Raw genomic sequence first — 18,896 nt, forward strand, 5'->3', positions numbered from 1 at the left:
GAAGTGGGAATAAAATATACCGTTTACGAACGGATATCGTGCATTAAGAATATATAACATATAGAGTACAAGATGTAATATCCAATGCAAGCGACATAAAAAGAGAAGTTTTCGCATTACATTGCTTGGATATGTAGCTGTCCGAATTTTCTCAATCAGAAAGCTACATTTCTGAAGCTATGCAAATAAGATATATTAGAAAGATGTAAAGGTATAGGAGAGAAAATCAGCGACAATAAAACCACAACCCCCTATTCCGAAAATTTAGAGGAAATATTTACCTGTTGGTCGAATGGTCTTGCAGCCAAACCTAAAGTCACATTGATTTTTGCTACAGTTACATGTTTTTTGGCATTCTAGACCGTGAGTTGGATATGGACAAGCATTGGCACAGTTGTATCCTTCATATCCAATTTCACATTCTGTTAAAGAAAGTGGTTGATTTTGGTAGGTAAATTTGTGGAGAAGAATTGTCACTTTGTGTGCGTTTTTGTCTTCTTATTTCCGATTTATCTTCATTAGCATTTGGTACTTATATGTACATTCTTTCAAATTTGAAACTATATTGATGAACAAATTTACGTAACTTATCAATAAATATGCATTTACAAGAAATCGGAGCCAACAGACACAGAGCATTTATCAGTATGTTCGCATGCCTGTTCTTTAACAAGTTATTATATTTTGATTAAGGAAGCTCTGAAACCTGCTCACAGAAGAGTTCTAATTTTATGGTTGTTTAAACAGTATGAGTGACCTGCCCTTTGATGTATTCTTGAATAGAGAGAATTTGGACTATATTTATCTATTCTTTGCAATATAAAAGTCAAATACGATGAGTTAAACAAACACGATGACTTCAACTTTTGCTCACTTTCCTTATTTATACCACTTTCACCTGCACATGGGGTTAATGTCTTCCAGTTAATTCGATAGGCAAGAGCATTTTCTACGTTAAATCAATTTCTAAATCGACAATTTTTGTTAATTTCCCTTATTTATATCACTATCACCTGCATATGGGGTTTATATCTTCTAGTTGATTCGATAAGCAGGAACATTTTCTACGTCGATCAATTTCTAAAACGAGGCCATGATGATACATGGATATCAGAAATCTTGTCTAAAGTCAACATTTCGCAAATTCTCTGATTGACCTACCTTGTTTGTTATTATAATCTATCTAACAAATTGTTAGGTCATTATTACCAATCTGAATTGTCTACAGATTTTTTTTTTCATTTACTCGAACATGACAAATAGCACGTGGTAGGTATGACCGGTCGACAGGGATTGCTCTCTCCCCCATGGTATTTTATTCCATCTCCTGTTTTCAGAGGTCCAAGTTTGTTCTGCTCACAATTTGTATTGTTTAATTTGACTTTAAGCATGATTAATGTCCCTTATTTTCACATTTAAAAAAGTTTTTATTTTCTAAAAGTAAACATAACAAAAGTGACTTCTGTTCATATACCTTATTGTCTTTAAAGTACCCCATGAGAAATATAGCAGGTATCTTATGTTGCAAAATGAACTAGATTAACTCAATATTAACTGGTCACATTTATTTGCTTCCTAGATACAAAAAGCTAGGTTCACTTTATGCATACAATTGTCTAAATGATAATCAATGCATTGTCAACTAAAACCAAGCAGCTTCACTTTTTCAGAAATTCACAGGGCCAAAAAGCCCCAAGTAAACCATGTTCTTTCTCAAATTCTTAATATTACTAGTGGATAGATATCTCTATATATATTCTATTAAATATTTTCCAGATGTGTAAAAGAAATTTTGAAACCGGTCTGAATACGTTCACCAAAATAGCAAAGTTTTAAGGATATATTTATATACCGTCACATGTTTGATTTTTAGCATTCCATTTATATCCAAAGCAGCATATCCCAGTATTCCTAAAACGGTAAAATTGATTAATTAAGCATTTTATTTAAATTGGAACAAAAACAAAATAAATTCTGGTTAAAATTTTCAGTTCAACAGAGCATAAGATTTATAGAGTTTTTTTCTTTCTTTTTTTTTTTTTTTTTTTTTTTTTTTTTTTTTTTTTTTTTTATCACAATTTAACCAACGTTTCTTCGTCCGTCTCCATATCTCTCTCTCAGTTATGTATCGTCTCTACATGTTTTAGATTTTCTGACATGTCTAAAATTATGAGTTAATTACAACTAAACGTGACATTTATTAGTAGGACAAGAGAAAATCTATTTTGGAAAATTACACCTCCTTTCAAGGAGAGATAATTCCGATATGTTAGGTGGTGGTAGTTTAAAATCAGAGAGAATTTTAGCAAAATTGATTGATTGCTTTATCATACCTGAAATTCTCGGAAAAATAAGTGAAAAGTGGTCTATGAGTGTATGCTCTTAAATTTGTACTAGATGAAAATGTTAAGAGGATAAAACACGGCAAAAAGATCTTATGGTAGGCATTTTCTTGTAACGCACCCGACTAAGGGCTATTATCATGTTTTTTAACATTTAAGTTTTATAGGCCATATTTTTTTTTATTAATGAGTAACCGAAACTAAACAGTTTTGCCAATCATTTAGAATCCATGTATTAGTGTTCTGGTAAAATAACCATGTTCTTTTTCCGTTGGTATTAACTTTATAAAAATAAAAACAAATGTTAAAAAAATTACACTTACCCTCAATATTTCCATCCAATTTGAGAAGAAAAAGATGATGAAATAAACGAGTTGAATAATATTGTAAAAACTACACATGTCGAAGAATACATCACTATTCTTTTGCCCAAAGCTTCATTATCAATTTTTGAGTCCTAGCCAAGCGTATTATTACTTCCTTATGTACAACTTTGTCACAATATCAAAAATTAATTTGAAAGAATGTGGACGCACTGGATTTGAATTGAACTGAAATCTGAGTGCATTCAAAAGTAAAGAAGTCTTTGATCCTTGAATTATTTATTGGCATTTAATGATACATGTATATTAGGCTTATATGATAAAGAAATATTTTCCCCCTGAAATTGTGTTAAGATGTAAGCATCTTTTAATTTTCTGTATCTGGGTAATCTCTCCAAGAAATTAAAATGTGATGTGTGTCCTATAACTAGACATTTAGAGAGAGAGAGAGAGAGAGAGAGATAGAGAGAGAGAGAGCCAAAGAACAAGGAATACAATAAATATGTATCCAAGACCCAAAGAACCCCCCCCCCCCCAAAAAAAAAAAAAAAAATCTTGTTCTGCAAATGCGTTGCATCAGATGTGGATGAGTTAAACATTGTCGTTTTGCACTACTAGCACAAGGTATGAAATTTGTGCCTGACGGTGCTGAGTTGACATTTTTGGTGTTTGCTCTGCTCCTATTTTGTATTGTTTGATGGACTTTTGAGCCTGAATACTGTTCGTTATCTTCATATATTTCATTCGATACTCTAGCGGAGCATTTATTTAGCAACACCAATGAAGGCTTTTTTATAGTTAATTTTGAAAATCGACATATTTTTAAATGGAGCTAAATACACAAATCTTTTCTTTTTTATTTTGGAGAACCGCCACACATACTACATGCAAAAGTATCTTTTAGTAACTCATTAAGTCACAATTTGAATTTCAAAACACTTACTGTCAATTAAATTATATATTTACAAAAATCAAAATATAACCAGCAAGAATTAAATACAGGTGCAAACTTGTTCTTTTTTTTCAATTTTGACAATTAGTTAATACGAGGCTCCGCCGCCATAACACATACTTAAGTCTGAGAATGTTCTCAAGTCTGAGAATTTTCTCAACTCCTCAATTCTCAGACTCAACTGCCGCCATAAAAAAGTTGAGTAACAAAAAAATTCTCAGAATCAGTTTTATTCTCAAATATTTGAGAACACAAAAAAGGTTACTTAAGTCTATTCTCAACTTCTCAAAATGGCCGCTGTGCACAGAAGAATCAGAAGAAATCGTAGACGTCGAGGGTTGTTGCCACGTCCAAGAGTGTTTAGGGACCGTGGAAATCCTTTAGAAGATTTGGAAGAAGAAGTTTACCAGAGATACAGATTCCGTCCACAAACTGTACTGTTCATTACCGCTGAGCTTCATGACACTTTGGAATCAGACACAAATAGGAACCAGCCCATTCCTGCACTCCTCCAAGTGCTAATTTTTTTAAGATTTGTGCCAATAGGAGCTCATCTCAGACTGGTAGGAGATAGCTTAGGAGTTTCTGAGTCATCTGTAGGCAGGACAGTCAAGTGTGTATCTGCACTTATCAACATCCTCTGCAGGAGATTCATCACTTTTCCAACAGGAGAGATGGCATTAAGAGTGAAGGAAGGCTTTAGAAGATTGACGCTAGAAGTTGATAATCTGTGAAGTAATTTAATAACATTTATATATACATACATGTATAAAACATATCAATTTCGGAAGACTACACTTCATGTATACAAGTAGTCTACATGTAATACATTGCAAATCACGTGTGGTGTTCAAAATAAAAGGCAAAATCTTTAATCTTATGATGAAGAATGTATCCTCCTGTGGGTCTTCATTCACATATTCTTGGCATTTCAAGCTCATAATGACTTTTCATACATCCTGCAGGTATCTCAATAGTCAATATTTTTCGTATGAACTAGCACTCATATTTTTTTTTTCCTTTCAAAAACTATTAAATTAAATTGTACATATTTCTCACCCCTTCGTGGTTGCATACTCTGTAGATTTAGGGGATCTTAGCATTTTAAGAGAAAAATAATGTTTAGATCTATCGTGTATAAAAAAAAAAAACGTTAGCAGTCCTGACACTGCACAGTCAATGTCCGCTTATGCTTTGCAATGGAGAGTTCCAACTAAGAGAAACTACTGGGAATATGAGTGGTGGATCCAAGATATTTCAACAATCAACACTCAGACAGAAGTACAATTACACCCAACAAACAACACTGTTTCAATGTATTTACATGTACTTTTAGAAACAAGTGCTTATGCAAAAAATATTACAAGCAGGCAATAGGCCCCAATGCTCACCTGAGTCACATTGTCCCTGCTCAATGTTCTTAAGAATATCCTCTTTGTCATATGAAAAAATCTTTTAATATGATAAAATCTTACCCATATCATGGTCCCACCCAAGCCCTATGGGATGTGATATATACCTTCACTTGGATTGACAGCATGGTTGCTTCATTGTCAATGACTAACACATTATAGCCTTATTGTTCTGGGAATTTTTTTTAAATACATTTTTTCCTGCATACATGCATTATGATAAATTTTATCCCAGCAGTAACCTTCAGGTCTATAATATGAAGAAAAAATAGAATCCACACAATATAGGAATATTTGCAATCAAATTAATATGTTTTTAATAAATACTTAGTGTACTTTTTCCTGTGCTTATTTTTATGAAAATAATATTCACACAATATTACATGGTTATACTTTGATCTCATTTTGTGGCCCATCCCTACCTGAATTAATTTTTTTCTGTAGGTTTTCCAAAAGTACTGGGGTGCATTGACTGCACACATGTTAGAATCTCAACCCCTAAGGAAAATGAAGCAGATTATGTAAATAGAAAGTGTTTTCACAGTTTGAACGTCCAGGTAACAACTACAGGTTTATTATAATATCATTCTTATAGTGGTAATTAAATTAATTACAAAATCTCAAAGAATATTCAATTCACTTTATTACGTAAGACATACATCTTATTGTATACAACATAAATTTATAACATATAAACAGTAAGGCATAGCGCAGGTTTTTTTTTTTTTTTTTAACAGCATAATAATTATACAATCAGTTTAATGGTGGAGAATGTACAAACCATTTTATTTAATGTGTTTATAAGACAGTGAGACATTCATTACCTTAATTAAAAGCATGGTACAGAAACTTTCCCAAATTACAAAGGTCCTTAACATTGTGTGCACATAACAACTGTATGAATTTGAACATAGATGGTTTTTCCCAGTAAATTTTTTAAATATATTTTGCTCGTAAATCCCTATATCGTGGACATTTTAAAACAAAATGGAATTCGTCTTCAATTTCACATCTACATAATTCGCATATTCGATTTTCGCGTAATATATTTTTATGGCGTCCACTTTCTATAGCTAAATTATGTGATGACAGTCTTATCCTGCTAATTTGCTTTTTATTAATGGAAGGATAGGTTTTACCAAATAATATTGCAGTGTGAAGTGGTCAATAATATCCTTAAATAACATACATCTAGATGAACTATTGATATCTGCAAGGAGATTCTGTACATAGGTGTCAATAATTCTTTGCTTTATAATCAAGAAATGGCTGTTATAACAAATTCTTTCTTGGTCAGTCCACATGTAACCTAACCCAATTTCGAATAATTTATCTTTAATATTGGAAGCCCAGTTCGTGATCTTGTTCATTGGTTGTTCAATTTCCTTTAACATTTTCTCATAACATGATCTCAAAATACAGTTCTTACTTTGTAATATTTTAAACCAAAATTTGAAAATCCGGAATTGCCGTACAGTCTTCATAGGCAGTCTGCCTGTTTCAAAATATATCATGGCCGTGTTTGTGTTTTTTCTAACATATAAAACATTCTTAATGAATTCCAGATGTATCTTTTCAATATAACATGCATTGTGGTTTCCCCAAACTTCACAGCCGTAGTTTAGTATGCTACTGACATATGTATCAAAAAGTGAGAACATAGTTTCAGTATTTAAACTCAATTGACTAACCTTAGATTTTAGACATAACATTGCTTTTCTTCCTTGACATGCCAATTGTTTTTGAGTTACGTTAAAATTTCCATTGTAGTTCAATAAAACACCCAGATACATAAATTTATCTACAACTTCTATTTGCTCATTATGTATATGCCACTTTTCATTATCATGAACCTTTCCCTTATTTCTAAAAACAACAATTTTAGTTTTCTCAACATTAATGGTCAGATCCCATTTCGAGGCGTAATCATACAAAGTATTTAACATTTGTTGTAGATCTTGTACAGATTCCGCAAAACAGACCATGTCATCTGCATACATAAAAGTAAAAAGATTCAATTCTTGAAGTTCAAGAGGAACATTACCATTTTTTATAAACTCAATTTCAAAATCATTTACATACAATGAAAAAAGGATAGGGGACAGAACTTCTCCTTGTAAGAGACCAAGAGAATTTTCAAAAACCTCTGATAGCATTCTTGCCGATTTCACACAGGATTTCATATTCTCGTACATAGCGCGTATAACATTTCATAATTTCCCTTTAATTCCGTACATACTTAGTTTTTTTTCCAAAGCTTAAATCGTTCTACTGTGTCAAATGCTTTTTTAAAATCTATAAAGCAACAATATAATCGTTTTTTCTTAAGTAAAGACATGCTGATAATTGTCGACAAACTAAAAATTGCTTCGGCAGTGCCCACTCTTGGTTGAAACCCGAATTGAGCATCTGTAATGATATCATTAACCTTAGTCCATTCGATGAGTTTATTATTTAGAATCGTAGTAAAGAGTTTGCAAAAACAACTAATTAAGCTGATGCCTCTATAATTATTTGGATCTAACCTATCACCTTTTTTCAATACAGGAACAATTACCGACTTGGCCCTAATATGGGGGAAAATGCCTGATGACAAAATTCTGTTAAACAAATTATGTACAATAGGGAGAAGACATTGTTTAAACTCAATAAAGTATTCATTAATCAACAAGTCTGTTCCATGAGATTTATCTTTTTTAAGTTTAGATATGGCGTCCTGTATTTCTTTTTCGGATATTTCGCAGTCAAGTTCTTCAAACACAGTCATATTGTCACCGTTCACAGTCTCATTCGTCGTCGCGTTTTGGTTTGATGCCAGGTCCTTGAAGTGTTCATAAAATATTTTCGGATCAACATTCGCTTGATGTGGTTTTCTTTTTTGGAAATAATTATGAAAAAAATTGGGATTTTGTCTACGAATATGATCGAGCATATTTCCCTCCGCACGTAAATATTGTCGTTTAAGCTTTGCAGCAAGGGCTTTATATTCTTTCTTCGACTGGAGTAGATTATTATGTGTATCGATACTTTTGTTTCGATTAAATATTCTAAGATTATATCTATATTTATTGTATTTTCCTTTCAGCTCTGAGGTTACCCAGGGTTTGTCTACAGGCGTTCTGCTTGAGTAGTCTGTTTTACGCTGTGTTGATTGTGAATGGTGTTCGATTTCAAAGAAAGGCTGCATGGCTTTTGTTAGCTCTGATGTAAATAGGTCAATGGACGAATCAATGGACTCCTGAGTCTCACATTCCGGCTTTTCAGTGGCTGACATAAGTGTATCATAACTTAAAAAAAAACAGCTTGTGCTTCATTTAGGTATTCTGGTTTCCACTTAAACGACCTTGATAAGTTACCACTGTCGTCAGAGGTGGTTTCACTTATTTCACTAACTACAGGAGAGGTGGAGAGATGTAGGTGTAACGGTGCATAATCAGAATAAGTAGTAAAATTTGATACTTGGAATTTTTCGATAAAGCAGAAGATATCTGGCGTAGAAAGACAGTAGTCTACAACACTTAACCCCCTGGATCCCATGAATGTAAAACCCCTGTCCATATTACTTTTATGCCGACCATTTAGTATCCTCATCCCAGATGATTTGCACATTGCTAATAGTTTCGAACCATTGTCATTTATACTTTTATCCGGGTTCACCCGTAATGGCAAATCGTAGTCCATCTCATAACCAATAGTCTCAATATGACTCAGATTATTCTCATTAAGAACATCGTCAATTATAAAGTCTTCCCTAGATGAAGTCCGTGCATTCATATCTCCTAATATCATAACTTTTCCTTTGCTCTGATAAGAAGTTATTTGTGTTTCCAGATCATTGAATAGGTCACATTCATAAAGGCGATAAAATGTAGAATTGCTAGGTGGTATATATACACATCCTACGTACAAGTCTTTGTCTATATTTCTTAGAAGACGATGTATATTTAACCATACAATAGTATCATGCTGGTTTTTTACAACTGATATATAATTGTGAAATGTTTTACGAATCAATATTACAATTCCACCGCCTTGGGTGTTTCTGCTTTTCTGTCTTGGGAAAACATAAGAATCAAAATTTTCGACATACAAATCAATATCTTTTTGAAGCCAACATTCAGTTAAAAGAATAACATCATAAGACAGTAAGAACTTTTGAAAACTTAATTCTTTAATTTTAGTAGCAAAACCACCATTGATATTCCAACAGATGAATTTCAATACTTCAGTCCGAACTGTTTTTGTATGTTTGCCATTCTCCTGAGAACCCTATCCTTCTATAACCTCATCATCCCTTGTGCTTGCAACCATAGTTTCCTGTGTTTCCGGTCCTCTGTACTCCTCACCTTCAATATAAAGTCTGTTAACAACCACTGTTGCCCTTTTACCACTTCTTCTTGCTTCTTTTAGAATTGGGTAAAGTTGTTTTCTTTGCTCCTGTATTGATCTTGGAAATTGCTCCGAAATTGCATATCTCGTGTCCACTAGCCTGCTGGCGTTCGCGCGGACTTTCTCTCTCACCCTTAACGATGAAAATTTCACTACCACTGGTCTGCATTCTCCATCCCTCCTTCTTCCTACCCTATGAGCTCTTTCGATATCCTGCTTTACATTACGGAGCCGAAAGAGGTCATCACAAAAGTCATCTATGAGACCCACGCAATCCTCTTTTCTGTTACCTCTGTATTCTGCCAGGCCAAAAAACAGGAGATTGTCGCGCATACTACGACACTGTAAATCAGTCATTGTTTTTTCAATGTCTTTCTGTGTTTTTTCTAAGCTCTGGATCTGAGACAACACGTCCTCACTGACATAAGTAGATCGTGATCGGTCTATATCCTGAACTCGCTCTCTGTTTTCAAGCCTTTCGAGACGCTTAACAATAGAGTCTATTGTTTGTGCCAGTTTATCTATGTCGGCCTTATGGACAGCAAGTTCAAGGTCGATGGCCGACTTCATAGATCGTGATCGGTCTATATCCTGAACTCGCTCTCTGTTTTCAAGCCTTTCGAGACGCTTAACAATAGAGTCTATTGTTTGTGCCAGTTTATCTATGTCGGCCTTATGGACAGCAAGTTCAAGGTCGATGGCCGACTTCATGGCCTTAAACTTCTCGTCCACTTGCTATAAAATCATTCTTGAACTTGTCTAATTTACTTTCTACCATGGATTGCAGGGAATGTTTCTGGACGGCCTCCGCAATCACTGTAATCTTGTCCACCATACCATAATCTGAACCACTGTCCAATCCGGTCTTAACAATCTCATTATCCGCCATTTTTACAGTTTTTGTTGATGGCTTTGGGGTATTCCCGTCAGAAGACAGTCGCCGCTTCCCCTCGGTTTTGTCCGTTTTAGGCATCAATGCAATATAAGGATATCGAGATATCTAAACATACCTGATTTTCCAAGGTTATTCTTTTAAATTTATAACAGATATATAACAGATTACTCACAAAATATCACAGCTAAAAAATACACGTCCATGTCTACCCACGCATGCGCATGTTCTGTATTATAATGCACATAAAGTTTAATTTCCACTGGCATTTGTAAGCAATATAAATATTTTTTTTTTTTTAAATCCTTTTCAGATGGTTTGTGATCCTAATTTTAGAATAACATCTTTGTGCGCCAGATGGCCTGGGAGTACTCATGACTCCAGGATATGGAAAAATTCAACTTTATTCCAAATGTTTGAAAATGGTATGTGAAACATACATACTAAATCAATTAACCATCCCTATACCACTAGTGAATTTATCCAGGGGAGTGATTGGGGAGGGATATGGCCCCTTTAGAATTTTCTGAACAGTTATTAAATAGATAAAGTTAAGTTCTGCTTGTCTAAAACATTCCAACTCTGGGGAATCAATTTTTATTTGTGGGGGGGGGGGGGGTGGTACTCCCCCTCCTAAATCTGTCCTTTTATACAATTTTATATTAAAGGGTAACCTGGTAAAAAAAAAAAAAAAAAAAAAAAACAAAAAACAAAAAACAAGACTATGCATATGACTAGATTGCAATAAGTCCTGTCAAATTTGCTAACTTTTTTGTAGGAGCCCATGATGGTCTTCTTTTAGGAGATTCTGGCTACCCTCTATCAAAGCACTTGATGACCCCATAATTGACCACACAGGCACCTGCTGAAGAAAGGTTCAATGAAAGTCTCTGCTGAACCCGTGTTCTCATTGAACAAACATTTGGGATCCTTAAGAGAAAGTTTCAAGCTCTTCACTTTGGAATAAGATCTACACCAGAGCAAGCAGTTGTATACATAACTGCATGCAGTATCCTGCATAACATTGGGATAGAAAGGGGAGACACCATAGTGTCCAGTGATTGCAGGGATATTAACATTAGAAACTGTCTGCAGCAAATTGTGAATGCCAATGGCCCTGTTCCCCCTGCAAGAAATGAGGGTATTTCCAAACGGATTGCCATCACCAATGGTTTCTTTTAAGAAAGACATTTTGAGGAAAACTAACAAATTTTCCTTTTCACTAAGAGCAAAAATTTTTCGTGACTCAACAGCTTTCGTCTCGGGCATGTGCACCAGTAATAATTAACACACATCTCCCCATCACCACCACCACCACCTCTCTCTCTATGTCTTGACACATCTATCATGACACATCTATCACACATCACACAAGGGTTCTTTAAATGTTATCTAAAATACATGTACATGTATTAAAACCACTAACCCCATAGATCAAAACAATTAAAACTTGATGCATGATAAAGATGTCACTTAAAATCAAAATTTAATTTTGTCTACATTTCTCACAATGATAGTACATGTACTCATGCATTTTTTTCAAATACTATAGAAGCTGACTAAATATACATGATAATCATATTTTAAATTTACATTTCATCAAGAAAACAAGGATAGGAGGTCTGAATATCTAAAACAAGTTTCTGTTTTTTCAATACTAAAATGTCTTTTTTCAATGCAAGAACCTCCCTTTCTTCTTTAATTTTAAGAATTTCCTCTTCTAATCTTTTATTATCCAAAATTAAGTTTGTCTCTTCTAATTCATCAATCTTCCTTTTTCTGGATTCATTACCTGAAGACATTAAAAGAATTAATTATCAGAAATGCATATAAATACACAGTTAGTAGTACTACATACATGTCTGTGCTAATCCATTGGATGAGATTGTTGTTTCATATTTTCTTCTTTGCTTAATTTAGTTAAGAAAACTTATAAAACTTTTTATGTTAAAAAGAAAAATAAGTGGAGGTGTATTAATCAACATATTAATTAGGTTCCATTGGTCATATTTGTGTTGCAAGAGAGAGAGAGAGAGAGATTATCTTAATTATTTGGTGTAGTACATATGTATGTGGAGAAGTATTTGACATAAAATTAAAAAAAAAAATATACAGACCTCTCTTCTTTATTTTGTGATGATTTTTTTTTGTCTTCCTGAATGAAAAAAGAAAAGCATTATAAAAATGTATTGCAATTTTTTTTTAAATTAACGCTTAATGACTTTAATTTTTCTTTTTTATGAATTGAAGGTTATCACTGTGGAAACAAAATTGATACAAACAAAAACCCTATAAACACAACAACCAGAGTTTTCCTCATTTATGTGAAAACCCTGTTACACATTAATGCCTCCTTTATGGCAGCTTATGGCCAAGGATAAAGATTTTCAAAAGTAGGTAAAAATCCGGGGTCAAGGTCATGTCTTGTGAGGTCAAAAATGTAGGTCTTGTCACAAGGAATACATGTGAAATATGAAAGCCTTAACATCATTCATTTAAAAGTTATGGCCAAGTCTAAAGTTTTTGTGGACAAGCAAACCGACAGACGAAAAGATACTCAGTATATGCCCCCCGAATCTCTCAATCTTGATTCATGTGGGCATAAAAAAGAAACCAATAATCCAGTAGCCATGGGCCACATCTTTCACCTCATGTTTTTGTTCCATTTGGTTTTCAAGGGAATAAGGAATAATCTTTTAAAACATTTTCTTCCAAAGAACAGCAGGGCAAAGGTGACTCATGGGAGTGTTGTAGCCCATGGGCCTCTTGTTTAATCATCTCCCCTACAAACTTTAAAAGAATCTGGCCCTTCATTTAAATAAATTTGAATTCCAACTAACAGTACTTGGTGTCAAGTTTACTTGGGATTGCAAAGACTATGCACATACTTTGCCATATGTCACATATGTAATACTCGTTTTACCTTGCAAAGAACTGGAGCTGAATTCCAGAGATTTTGATGTACATGGGTTTTCAGTCAATGTACTTTTAACTAAAATAAAAGAAATACTAATTGTAGCTACAGCAATTAGTGATGTACCAATTAATCAATTAAATCAATTATCTAATCGAAATGATCCCCAATTATAGGTATTCAATTATGATTTTGATAATCAATCAAACAAAATATTAGTTAAAAGCAATTATTCCTATGATTTTTTGATTCAGTCTTCTCTGGATTATGTAATAATAAATGAATCCAATGATACAAAATACATCAAAAGTGCATTTATATATATATATAAGCAACAATAAGTTAGTTCATCTCTTACTATTAATTGAAGTTATTCTTGAAGTTTTTCTATAAATTTTAATGATTTTATAGACACAACAGAATATGTACTTCAGTAATTATGAAATATTGCAGCATTATTTACCTTGTTGGGAATTGTCAGCTGTTGATTCAGTATCTGCCATATCTGCCAACAATTCTGAAGTATGTGGTGCTATAAAATTAAAGATATGTCTGAGATAATTAACTTCATTTACGATACTCTTTAAATCTATAAGAAACAAATCACTATATAGCTAAATACCAAGATATTAAATAATCCTAATTCCTGTAATTTCAAAAAATAAACTGATGTTTGAGATTGAAATTATTATAAATAACACTTAAGTTGTTTATTCAACTTGATGATTTACACCATAACTTTTACTGCCTTTTATTTCTTTCTCTTCCAAAGATTCAATGTGATGTTTCATTCCCATGCATAACTAACTTGTTAACCATACCATCTGTATCAATCCCTCCTGGTACACCACAAAGATTTGGCTCTCCATCTGCAAGGCGGAGAAATGTTTCCTCTCCCTGTGTAAGTGGTGGAAGAGGGGGGCCACCACCAGTTTTGGGGTGCTTTAACCCATCAAGCTTTTCTTTGCCTTTAATTAAAAGATATAACTTAGAAAAGAAAAAAAGATTCTAAAAAATAAATCATCAAATATTATAATTATTATGCATTTTCAAATATATATCATGCATTCATTTAATCACAGTATAAAATAGAAATATTTCTAAAATATTTCTAAAATCAATTTTTAAATATATTATCAAGTTGTTAATACCATTACAATTTTGTTGGAATTCATTCATTTTTCACTGAATTGTGTCAATATATATACATATTATATGTATAATTGTATTATTTGTCTATCCTCACACTCCCGCGTGCTATAAAACATTTGTCTTAGGCCAAGATAAATAAATAGTGTGTTTCCTATTCCAACCTGAGAAAAAAATAGGGTAGGTAGGTAGGGAAAACATTTTATTTTATTTTAACATTTTATTGTTTAAAATTCAAAAGGGAAATCCCTGTCAAAACCTTTCCGATCATTTGTGTATAGGATATGCATTTTCTCAAACATGGAAGTGATCGAGATTAGGATTTCTAATAGTGACACCAGATTTGTTTACTTCCAGAGAGATATTCGTGGATAAATTTTTCAGGGTCGGCTCATATGTTTTAGGGTCGGTCGGGGAACCAGAAACACACAATTTATTTATCTAGGCCTTATTTGCCACCATTGTTAATTTATTAATCTCTTCACAATTTTACAATTGTATTCAGAGATATACATTAATAAAAAACTAATGTATATCTCTGAATACAATTGTAAAATTGTGAAGAGATTAATAAATTCAGTATAGTTCAAAATGTTAGGTAGTTGCTGTTTCTTAATTTCATTGCATGGAATATTATACATTGTAAATTAGTCTTCAACATAATTTGTTTTAAGAAAGGCCTCAGGGCTGGGCTAATATGATACACAGATTTATATCTCTAGGCAGAGGACCCTTGATCCTATCCCCAACCACATATTCAATAATTATTCCAGTGAATTATTATTTATGTAAATAGAAAACTGCTTGCCCATGGAAATGAAAAATTAAAAAAAAAAATTAATCTAAGTACCCCCCCCCTTCTTCAATGGCTTTATGCATACATGTACTTACTTCTAGATTTCAAATTATAGTACTTTTTCTTCACTTCCTCCCAGCTTCTTCTTTTTGAATCAAACTGTCTACAATATTACATAAAGAATATTGATTAGTGATCCACTCCATGCTTAAACATAATATGTACCATTAAAAAAAAATCACGGTAATTTTATGTGCGTTCGTTGTGTTTTATTCAGTTTATTACCCATTTTATAAAACAACAGGATGTTTACTGTTGTAGCATATATCTGTTTTATGTACATGTATACTTAAACTTGTGTATATGATATAGTATACACGTAATGTTGAGGAGAGGCACACATACTGGTAACATGCACGTAAGTGTACTTCCAATATGGTATCTGTTCGAGTACAATGTTACATTTGAATTTCAGAAACATATATTAGGTCTATACTAACGAATTTAGTTTATCAGCAATCATTTGCCACTCCTTTTCACGGATTTCTTTTAATTTCCCTTTTGCCCCGCTCCCTCTCATCAACCCGAACAAGGCATCTGATCTTAATTTCACTTCCTCGATAAGAGTAACTTCTTCGTCATCTCCCCAATTTTGTGAGCGTTTCTTTTGATTACGTTGACTCTCTTCCATGATAGATTTTACCCCCAAAAGCAGACGATATAAGTGACGATACGTGTTATTTACGTGTAACCAATGTGGTTTCTTACCTTTAGACAAAAAAGAGCTCCTCTGGGCCGCTTCAATCAGCGAAAAAAATCCGCGAAAACAGTCTCGCGAGAAAAAAATCTTGAGAAAATTCTCAACTCAAGTCTTGAGAATTACTCAGCTGAGAATATTCTCAACTCGTTTTATGGCAGTGAATTTAAGAATATTCTTAGCTGAGTAATTCTCAAGACTTGAGTTGAGAATTTTTTTTGAGAATTCTTAAAGTTTTACGTGATAATCATATTCTGAGTCAAGTTTGCTTTCTTAAAAACTAAAAATGTTGTAGCCATTTAAAGCATAAGAAAACAAAATTTTAATGCATGTACATCGGTGTGCTTTGTAAAATAACTATCTATAAGTATAGGTTACAATATATATGTCGAGTATTATTAGTATACAGTTTCATCGGGCGTGGAAATCGAGGGTGCCCGAGATTTCCACGCCCCATCAAACTGTATATCCAACAATACGAGACTTCTATGATGTACATTGTACATTTTACATTGTAAGCAACTTGTCACATATCTGATGACGAGTGTGTCAGTAGTTAAAATTTAGTCATTTTTGAAGTTGCTGTAGGACAGATCGGAAATTATGGAATTGTTTAGTGTCAATTTGGAATTTTTAAAACATTTCGATGATTTGTTTTTTGGAAAACCCCTTCACTATGATGTAAGCATATCTGATGTCAGGAGTTAGAATTTAGTCATTATACAAATTGTGAAGGAAAACGATTTACGTCGAAAATTATGGAACTGGATTATATCACTTTGGAAATCTTAATACATTTCGATGATTTGCTGCATAGCAACGCTCTAGATAAACATGATTTATTTGATTTTTTTTTCTTGAATACATTTTGTTTTGAAGCATTGAATCAAGTAGGATAAGAATTCATTCTTACATTGTATATAACAATTTTCTCCACGATAGTGTCTCGTCTCGTCTCGGACATAATACATGAGGGGGTGCTACGGTACATATTGTTGTTTTGTACATATTATCGTCGGCAACAATGGTACATCGGAACATATGCGCCTTTTTAAAAGTTACACATTTACATATTGTCCTGGCGACATTATGTGCCCTACCCTCACTGCACATAGTGTCGTCTCATAGATATTGTTGCTTATTAAAGACTTTTTGTTGTTTTTTGGTAGTTTTATGAATTTAATTGGTGTGTAAATCACACTAACGTGTATTGCATGCTATTTCATGCAGCTTGATTGTTACTGTACATTTTGACATCTTGTTCATATTGTCGCCGGCGACAATGTGTACCTACCCACACTGCACATATTGTCGTCCATAAGTACATGTCGCATAGAACTGCATGGAAATACTTCCATTTAAATATGACTAACCAATGCTTTGCTGTTTTGGGGAAGAATTTTTTAAAAGAATTTTTCCTACGTATTCCTATGTAATTATTTGATCGCCAGTTGTGGGTCATGATGTGAATAAACTTGAATCTACGCTACCTGTAAATGCTTCCATTTAAACATCACTTATATCACGGGCCTTCTGCTGTTCTCAGTGGTTGATCCAGAAATTTCAGAAACCGGATTCGGGGGGGGGGGGGGGGGTGCAGTTCAGATTTTTTTTACAAGCTAAGGTCATATGTGTGTGAATGTTACTTTATATGTTAAGTAAATTATTTAATAACGAAATTTCACCTTTGAACTAAATTGAGGGTTTATACAAGTTAAACAAAAAGATTTTAAATTTAAAAAAAAAATCAAAGGGGGTGGGGGCGGTGCAACGGTGCTTGATCCGCTTTTGGTTCTTGAAAAGACTTTTAAAGATTTTCTGTATATTTCCTAGGTAAATTCTTGATCATCCATTATGGCCACATCGTACCCCCCTGGGTACATGATTTGAACAGAACTGATTTTGTTTTTGTTTGTTAGTTGTTTTAGCGTCCCTCTCGAGAATTTTTTAGTCATATGGAAACGCCACTACTTGCCAGTAGAGGACTGCAAATTTAGACCTATACTCGGCATTCAGGGTCATCGAGCAGTGAATGATCTTTTTTCCGTGCCAACGCCTACAAAATTAAACGTACAGTTTATGTAATGAAGCTTTCACAAAAGTATCATGAGAAGGATTTTGAAAGGATTTTTCCAAATTATTCTATGAAAAACATTGTCGCCGGCGACAATATGTAACGATGGACGACAATATGTGCAGTGATGGTAGTTACACTTTGTCGCCGACGACAATATGTACAGAACGACAATATGTACCGTCACAGGGGGTGTGTGAAGTATTGTGGTATTTGTGATATGGGATATATCACAACAGAAAGATCAAAGAAAAAACCGCAGATATGTGACAATTCCTTATGAAGTTTCATAATATATAACTATTTATTATATGTAACTATTTATTATATTCCAGCTCTTAATAATCCTAAGAATCGACATCTCTGAATAACAAATATTTTGCACTCAATACTATTAAACATTTTTAACCAATACACTATCACCCCCCCCCCCCCCCAAAAAAAAAAAAAATAAATTAAATTAAAATATATTCCAGAAATGTATTTGGTGGCTTGGCAACATTTTTTTCAAATCGAGTAAAGATCAAGATTACGAATGCACACATACATGTATACACATAAATGGACTAGACACAAACAGATATGTATCACGAACTATTAATGTTTAATATTGTTTTGCATGAACTTAACTTGTTTCTTGAAAGCATTTAGTGTAGGTGACATTTTTATATATATAGGTAAGTCATTCCTTAACATAAGCACACGAGTATTGGAATGAAATATGTGGAGATAACGAACATTATTATATAGTCTATAAATAGTCCCTATTTAATCTATACAAACGCAAACAGTTCATAATACTACATATTCACTGGATTTGAAGCCGTATTCACAGGAGGGTCAGTGCGCGTGCAACGGCATTGTGACGTCACAAACGCGTTTAAAACAATGGTTGC

At 33.4% G+C, this 18,896-nt stretch overlaps 1 protein-coding gene and 1 pseudogene across 1 annotated transcript; one reads left to right on the forward strand and one right to left on the reverse strand.

The window, feature by feature from the left end:
- The first annotated feature begins 10,623 nt into the window (after window positions 1-10,623).
- Window positions 10,624-11,492, forward strand: LOC133176286 (putative nuclease HARBI1; annotated as a pseudogene).
- Window positions 11,493-11,899: 407 nt separating this feature from the next.
- LOC133176261 (myb/SANT-like DNA-binding domain-containing protein 4) lies at window positions 11,900-15,860 on the reverse strand. Its single transcript, XM_061311410.1, has 6 exons — window positions 15,670-15,860; window positions 15,265-15,332; window positions 14,046-14,192; window positions 13,688-13,756; window positions 13,234-13,302; window positions 11,900-12,102 (listed from the first exon to the last, which is right to left on the reverse strand). The coding sequence occupies exons 1-6, from the start codon at window positions 15,858-15,860 to the stop codon at window positions 11,900-11,902; spliced, it is 747 nt and encodes a 248-aa protein (XP_061167394.1).
- Between the last annotated feature and the right edge of the window lie 3,036 nt (window positions 15,861-18,896).

This window comes from Saccostrea echinata, unplaced genomic scaffold (genome assembly GCF_033153115.1).
Source record: "Saccostrea echinata isolate AGI-Se365-2 ecotype Australia unplaced genomic scaffold, CSIRO_AGI_Sech_v1 ptg000072l, whole genome shotgun sequence".
Lineage (NCBI taxonomy): Eukaryota > Metazoa > Mollusca > Bivalvia > Ostreida > Ostreidae > Saccostrea > Saccostrea echinata.